This window comes from Eptesicus fuscus, chromosome 6 (assembly GCF_027574615.1).
Source record: "Eptesicus fuscus isolate TK198812 chromosome 6, DD_ASM_mEF_20220401, whole genome shotgun sequence".
Lineage (NCBI taxonomy): Eukaryota > Metazoa > Chordata > Mammalia > Chiroptera > Vespertilionidae > Eptesicus > Eptesicus fuscus.
In genome coordinates, this window is record NC_072478.1 from 24,524,769 (window position 1) to 24,532,876 (window position 8,108).

The 8,108-nt window shown below is 50.7% G+C and overlaps 1 protein-coding gene across 1 annotated transcript; it reads left to right on the plus strand.

Moving 5' to 3' along the window:
- Window positions 1-4,080: 4,080 nt before the first annotated feature.
- FBXL12 (F-box and leucine rich repeat protein 12) lies at window positions 4,081-7,262 on the plus strand. Its single transcript, XM_008158081.3, has 3 exons — window positions 4,081-4,364; window positions 4,458-4,530; window positions 5,882-7,262. The coding sequence occupies exons 1-3, from the start codon at window positions 4,261-4,263 to the stop codon at window positions 6,701-6,703; spliced, it is 999 nt and encodes a 332-aa protein (XP_008156303.2). The 5' UTR covers window positions 4,081-4,260; the 3' UTR covers window positions 6,704-7,262.
- Window positions 7,263-8,108: the final 846 nt, after the last annotated feature.

Sequence of the window (8,108 nt, forward strand, 5' to 3'; positions counted from 1 at the left end):
GGCCAGGGCAGCCCCACCCCCTGTCCGGGGGGCAGTAGGGTCTGCAGCCAGATCTGCTCCTTCTGGGGGAGGTAGGTACTTCCCAGGAAGGACAGTTCCGGGTCAGGACGCAAGGAGCAAGCTGGGCAGCCCCCCTTGTTCCCGGGTTTCTGACCCACAGGAAGGGCTTGGATGTGGGGATCCTGTCCCTTCACTCTGCAGGCAGGGCAGATGGTTCTTAGGAGCCTCCTGTAAGTACCGAGAGCAGGGACCCCTGGGTTCTGCTGAACTTAAAGGCAGCCCTCCCACCCAGGGTTCACCACGGGGGGAGTAATCGTAGGGGTGGAGGGAGTTGCTCAGGAGGTCCCTTTCCCCGACATCTCAGTGTGTCAGCAGGCCTTGGAGATACAGCAGTGACCAAGGTTGTCCTACGAGTAAAAAGACGAACGAAGCGGTCCTTGCAACACATTGTGACAGGGGCGGTGAGGGGGAGCCCAGGAGGCATTGCCCCTGCACGGTGGCTTGGGTTTTCCAGAGGAGATGGAGACCATAGAACATTGTGACAGAGGCCCACGTCCTGGCATCAGAAAGATCTGGGCTGCGGTCCTGCCATGTGACTTGACCTCTGTGCAATCCTTTTGATCTTTTCTCCTAGTCACAAGATGGCTGCCAGAGCAGGAAGCATTGTTTTCTGTGCTCTTTGAGGAAAAACACCAAAGGGTTCGATTTATTAATAAACATTTGGGATTTATGTTTTTTAAAGGTAATACTTGCACCTGGTAAAAATTCAAGAAGTACAAAAGTATATATATATAGCACATAAAGTCTGCTTACCCTTCAGACCCCAGCCCCTTCCCAGGAACAACTATCCTTAAAAGTTTCCATTTTCTAAAGATAATCTCTGCATCTTCAAATGTGTTAACATGTTTCAAAAGAGACAGGGACCTTTTGAGTTATGTCAAAGGCAGAAACTAATGACTTAGGGTTTGTGTTTCTTTTTTAATTGATTTCAGAGAGGAAGGGAGAGGGAGAGATAGAAACATCAATGATGAAAGAATCATTGATCGGCTGCCACCTGCACACCCGCTACTAGGGATGGAGCCTGCAATCTGGGCATGTGCCCTTGACTGGAATCGAACCTGGGACCCTTCAGTCCGCAGGCTGATGCTCTGTCCACAGAGCCAAACCAGCTAGGGCTAATGATTTAGTTTTTTAAAAGATATTTTTATTGATTTTTAGAGAGAGAGAGGAAGGGAGAGGGAGAAAGAGAAACATCCATGGGAGAGCAGGGCATCTATTGGCTGCCCCCTGCACGCCCCCTACCAGAGATTGAGCCTGAAATCCAAGCATGTGCCCTGACAGGGAATTGAACCAGCAACCTTTTGGTGCTCAGGATGATGCCCAACCAATTGAGTTTTTCTACAGGCCTTTATAAAGGTACAATAACTTGTGTATCTGTTTTACTGGAATTATAGATATCTCCAGCCATTAAAGTGACTCCTGGTTATTTATCTTATACAAATAAAAACATAGGAGGTATAGAATAGTATATGAAAAAGTATATATATATACACACACACATACATATACACTGCTCTCTACACTTTTTAAAAATATATATTTTATTGATTTTAGAGAGGAAGGGAGAGAGAGATAGAAACGTCAATGATGAGAGAGAATCATTGATCAGCTGCCTGCTGCATGCCCCTTACTGGGGATTGAGCCCACGACCCAGGCATGTGCCCTTGGCCGGAATCGAACCTGGGCCATTTCAGTCCGCAGGCTGACGCTCTATCCATTGAGCCAAACCAGCTAGGGCACTACATTTTTTTTTTTTTAAAGCAAACAAGATCCTATAGGTTGTTCCAAGCAGCACAGAAAAACCCACCTCACTCTTTTTGACAATTTGAGATCCTAGAAGTAGTAGTATTGGGTCCAATAGAGGCTGCAATCGATATTGCCAAACTGTCTTCGAAGAATTTGCATCAATTCTGCCCTCCTGCACTGGTGGAGAGGGTCTGTGGCCTCACACCAAGGCCAGTGTGGGTATTTTCTGGCTTCATCTCTTAATCTAATATGTGAAAGTCATAGTGTTTACTTCTTATTTATGGATAAGTGCGAGCATACAGATGTATCTTTTAGCTTTACTGAGATATAACTGACACACAAAATTTAATGTATACATCTTAACAAGTTTTGCATTCTTTTGAAAACAGTTTTCAACTGCTCTAATTCCTGCTTTAGTGTGTATTGTATTAAAAACATGTTTATTGACATTGTAGGCTCTTGAGGGTGTGATTTAGCAAAACCTATTCAAAACTAAACTTTATTTGACCTTTAAGCCATCAAAGTGATTCCTGGTTATTTATCTTTAACAAAAACATAGGAGGTGTATATATGCACACACACACACACACACACACACACACACACAGTAGGGGGGAGGAAGAAATTTTCCTCTGCCTTCAAGGTTCTTTCAGCTGGTTTAATAATGGACATCAGATAGATTAACAGGAGAAAACAACCAAATGTCTTTTGAGTTTGGTCCAGGTTCCCGCCCCACTCCCCGACTATTGCCACTATTTCCACTTTCTATCACTTGCATATACATGTACCTGCCTGCGTGAGAGACCCCAAATGCATGAGATTCAGAGACAAAGGAACAATGAGTGCAGAGATATTCTCAGCTGGGAATGAGGTAAGGTGCCTTAGGGGCTTCACCACCTTTGCAGGCTGATGGGAAGAGCAGATGCTTAACAAATAGAAGTTTGCCCTGTCCTACAAGCAGGTGAAGTTATCTCAACTTCTTATTATGCACAAGCCCCCTAATGCAAGTCATAGGAAGTCAAGGGAGGAGCAGAAGTTTCTCAGGCGTTGGAGGCTCAAGTTGCCTTTAGCTCAAAACAATCTCCATACCTCAGAGGCACATCTTGGGGTGACTTGTTCTGAACCCCTACAATACATATACGTTCATATAAATGTACAAATATATTGCTTAGCTCCAATAATTGTGGTAAATCTGGAAGCAACCTGAACACTCATCAATATGAAAATGTTTCAATAAGTTTTACTTTCCTTATGAATTGCTATTTTAAAAATGAGTGATATTTGATGGGATTGTCAACTCAGCCTCCGTGAGAACAATTTGTTACTATCAATCGAAATGAAATGTCAACACGCCCTTTATTTATTTTTTATAAGAGAGCCCTTTATTTTTTTGTTAATCCCCACCCGAGGACATTTTAAAATTGATTTTTAGAGAGTGAAAGGGAGGGAGACAGAGAGAGAAACATAGATGTGAGTGGGGTCTGCAATCAAACACGGAATTGACTGGGTAGGTGCCCAATCAAACCCGCGACCCTTCAGCCCACGGGCCCACGCTCTATGCACTGTGCCAAACCGGCTAGAACTTAACACGCCCCTTAAGTTGTCCCACTGCAACAAATTTATCCTCGTGCACATGCATCAAAAAGCATAGTTAAGTATTAAAAAGTAGAAGCCTCGCTCTCCGCCAGGTCCTCTGCCCCCAACCCCGCTCCCAGGGTTCCCCACCGCCTCAGCTACGGCCTCCCAGCTGGACCTTGTTTCCCAGCCCCGCCTTCCAAGACTCTCTCCATCCGCTCCCTGGTCTCAGCCAGCCTTTTGAGTTTGGTCCAGGCCCGGGCGCCCTAACCCCGGCTTCGGCCTCCTCACCGCCCCAGCTCCGCCCCCGGGCCTCTCGTCACAGCTCCAGTCACGCCTTCCGGGCGTGGTCCCCATCCCGCCCCGCCCCCGATCATCGTCACCGCCCTAACCACGCCTCCCGGTTTGGTCCCCGCCCCCCGATCATAGTCACCGCCCCGGCCACGCCTTCCGGATTGGTCCACGCCCCCGACAACGTCACAGCACTAACCACGCCTCCCGGTTTGGTCCCCGCCCCCCGATTATAGTCACCGCCCCGGCCACGCCTTCCGGATTGGTCCACGCCCCGAAACGTCACCGCACTAACCACGCCTTCCGGTTTGGTCCCCGCCCCCTGATCATAGTCACAGCACTAACCACGCCCCCTGCGTCATCGCGGCCCAGCCACGCCTTCCCAGCTTATTTCTGGTTTGAAATTGAAGGCTCCTTGGCGGCCGGGGCAGATCTCCAGCGGGGACTCCACCGCGTTCCCTCAGAAGGAAAGCTAAAACTCTCCACCGGCTACCGGAGCCGTGGCTACCTCCCAGCTGGCACCCCACTCCCCCCGCCTCCGGGGGCGCCCCCGGGCGAGTCCCGGAGTTCCTTTAGCCAGCAGTGGAAATGCCAGCCGGCGGGGTCATGGCCACTCTTTGGGACCTGCCGGACTCGGTCCTCTTGGAGATCTTCTCTTACCTCCCGGTGCGGGACCGGATCCGCCTCTCCAGGTGCGGCCTCGCCCCGCGGGGGGAGGGGGGCAGGGCGGGGGGCGAAGGGCCAGGCAGGGTCGGGGCTGCGCTCACGGCGGTCTCCCTCCTCAGGGTCTGTCACCGTTGGAAGAGGCTGGTGGACGACCGGTGGCTGTGGCGACACGTCGACCTGACCGTCTACAGGGTGAGTGCGGTAGGCCGGGCGGGCCTGGGCCGCGCCCCTGTGCGCGGTTCCAGCCGAGGCGCTCCGGGGCGCACCCCACCTGGCCTTGTCGCTTACCTGCTCCTCTGCGACCTTCCAGGCCTGTTCCCCATCTCCAAAATGTAAATAACCGAGACAGTGCGGGGAATGGGCTTAGCGTCTGAGTGCACACAGTCGGCACACGATAAATGCTGGCAGCTGATGAGATGATCACTTAGGATTATTATTACCGAGGCTTCGTGGGGAAATCATTTTCCATAGTCAACAGAATTAACTTCCGGAGTAGTGCAACCAAACTATTTCCACTCTCTATCATTTGCATTCCACCTTTCTTGTTTTTATGATGAACTATTTCAAATGTATAGAAATGTATAGAGGATAACATGGCTTCCGATAAATAGGTACCACCAAGACTTAACCTGTTTTAGCTTTTGGCTGTATTTGCTGCAGGTCATGTGAAACATACACACAACATTTATTGATAAGTTTATTGCACTTTTTGTAACCCTCCTCGGAGGTAACCACTATTCTAAAATGGAATTGTAGCCTTCCTTTAGCGTTTTTATTCACTTCCTATATGTGTACCCATTAGCAACATACAGTATTGTTCATGTGTTTCTAAAGTTTAGATAATGCTATTGCTACTATTTAGATAATTAAATGCTTTTTTACTTATATCCACCCACCATTAGCTTTATTCACACACTACTTTTTAAAGATTGGCTTGAGAGAGAGATCTATATACATAAAAGCCCAGGGACCAGAACGGTGGAAGGAGGGATGGCTATGACACGCACCGCAGCAGCCAACCAGCCTGATCCGGGCCCCTATTGGTTTGTTTTCTACTAAGTCTAACTTCCTGGGATAAATTTTTGACAGCTTTCGCTATTATCAGTCTATGGCATTTTTTTTTTTTTTTAAACCTAGATCTAATGTACCCTGGGCAGTTTTAGCCTTTTTCAGTTTTATTTTACATTGCTTACTTCTCTCCATGGTGGTCATTAAAAAAGGGAGAAAAACCTGGGGGGTTGCTTTGCTGTTTTCCTTTACTCCAGAACATAATGAGAATCCAGTCTGTTGCTAAAGACAGATCTGTTATGATCTTCTGTTTCCTTCACTGCCTTTGTTCCATTCTGGGAGTCAAAGCGGTGGACTTAAGCTGTTTTGTTCCTCCCAGAGAGGTGTCTGGTCGGGTGAGGCTGGTGGTGGAAGGACGATTCTAGGGGAGCAGGAGAACCCCAGCTGGGGCTTGTCTGACTCCAGGTGGGCGGGGACCTTGAAAGATCCCCTGTGTCTCTCACCTCCTCATCACCCCTATCTTTGGCTCTTACAGATGCGGCCTAAAGTCATGTGGCACCTCCTTCGCCGGTACATGGCATCCAGACTCCATTCCCTGCGGCTGTGTGGCTACCTGTCCGCAGGCTCCCAGGCTCCCCAGCTGTCCCCAGCCCTGATGAGGGCCCTGGGCCAGAAGTGCCCCAACCTCCAGCGTCTCTGCCTGCACCGTGCTGACCTGAGCATGGTGCCAGTCACCAGCCTGCCTTGCACCCTGAGGACCCTGGAGCTGCACAGCTGTGAGATTCCCATGGCCTGGCTCCTCAAGGGGCAGGACCCCACTGTGCTGCCCCTGCTCGAATGCCTCGTGCTGGACCGCGTCCCTGCCTTTCGGGACGAGCACCTGCAGGGCCTGACGTGCTTCCGCTCCCTTCGCTCACTGGTGCTGGGTGGCACGTACCGGGTGACTGAGGCCGGGCTGGATGCAAGCCTGCAGGAGCTGAGCTACCTGCAGAGGCTGGAGGTGCTGGGTTGTGCCCTCTCGGCCGACAGCACCCTCCTGGCCATCAGCCGCCACCTCCGGGATGTGCGGAAGATCCGGCTCACCGTCACGGGCCTCTCAGCTGCCGGCCTGTCTGTCCTGGAGGGAATGCCGGCGCTGGAGAGCCTGTGCCTGCAGGCCCCGCGCGGCACCCTGGAAATGCTCTCCCCGGCTGAAATAATCTCCTCCTGCCGCACCATGCCCAAGCTCAGGGTCCTTGAGCTGCAGGGGCTGGAGTGGGAGGGTGCGGAGGCGGAGAGGATCCTGTGTCAGGGCCTGCCCCACTGTCTGGTCATCATCAGGGCCTGCCCCAAGGAGTCTACGGACTGGTGGCTATGACTCACCATCTGTCCCTGAGACCCGTCTCAGTTTTCATTAATGAGCAAGCACCTTGCAGAGGGCAGGTAATTAGGCTAGACGGCCCTGAAGGCCAAAGGTAGGGAGAAAGGAGGCCTTGGCACTGCCAGACAATTGGAATTGTTTGTCAGTTGTGTGGCTTCTGTGACAGCAGCCAGTCTGGTCCCCACATCTGGAAGTGGGGAAGACCATCGTTACCTCATGCTTACGTTGCAAAGCCTTACACTTTACTGAGCCCCAGAGGTCTCCAACGAAGGGTCATTCTCAGGGCGGTCCTCAGAAACAGGATGGGTGCACAAGAGTGTGGTTGGGAGTCAGGGGGCCCTGAGGAGCCAGGGCCCTTTAGGAAGCCGGGAAGGACTGTCTACATGTGCACCCACACCACTCATTATACCTACATGCATGGAGAAGACACAGGAAGTGCAGGTGTGATTCGTCTTTTGTGGTCAAAATGTTAAAGAAGGTTCTAAACTGTATTTTTTTTTTTTGTATTTTCAAGTTTTTCATAATCTATATTTTGCTATTAAAGAAAAACACTCGCCCTAGCTGGTTTGGCTCAGTGGCTAGAGCGTTGGCCTGCGGACGAAGGGTCCCGGATTCGATCCCGGCCAAGGGCAAGCACCTCGGTTACAGGCTCCTCCCCCGCCCAGGCCCTGGGCAGAATGTGTGCAATCGATGTGCTTCTCTCACATTGATATTTCTCTCTGTCTCTCCCTCTCTCTTCCACTCTTTCTAAAAATCAATGGAAAAATATCCTCGGGTGAGGATTAAAAAACACACAAACCCAAACAAAATAAAGAAAAATACTCATTTCCCCTTGTCCCCAAAACATTCAGTTTATTCAACAGACATTTCTAATCCTCTGCAATTTTGCAGGCATTGTCCTAGGTGCTAGGTCACAGCAGTGAACCAAACGGATAAGACCTGAGGGCAGGGAGATAAACAGGTGAGCACATGCACAGTTTCAGAAACCCAGACAATAAACCAGGGTTATATGATGGAGGCGGCTGTTTCGTAGAGTGGCCTCTGAGCCAAGACCTGAGAGGTGAGGAGGAACCAGCCCTGGGAAGCACTGAGAAAGATGCGGAGCTGGGGGTGAACTTGGCATTTTCCAGGAACTGGAGGAAGGTCCGTGTGGTTGGGGGAACAAGGGGCGAGCAATAGGATGTGAAGGGGTGATGTTGGATGGGGCCTCACAGATGGCTTAGGTTTTAGGGGCTCCTTTTCCTGCCTTTTGAGTCTGAACCACTTAAAGGTGCAGGTGGCAGACAGAGGGTGATCATGGGCCCCAACCACAAGCTGAGCGTTACTTCTGATCTGAGGTGGGAGGGAGGGCTTTGAGGACTCACCAGCTGCCCCATCAGTGGTGTGCCTGCTCTGTGGTGGG

Excerpts from the sequence above, each read along its gene's own strand:
- FBXL12 (XM_008158081.3), top strand. The coding sequence starts at position 4,261 with ATGCCAGCCGGCGGGGTCATGGCCACTCTTTGGGACCTGCCGGACTCG. Across the intron at positions 4,365-4,457 it reads GACCGGATCCGCCTCTCCAG|GGTCTGTCACCGTTGGAAGA; the intron begins GTGCGGCCTCGC and ends CTCCCTCCTCAG. Across the intron at positions 4,531-5,881 it reads TCGACCTGACCGTCTACAGG|ATGCGGCCTAAAGTCATGTG; the intron begins GTGAGTGCGGTA and ends TGGCTCTTACAG.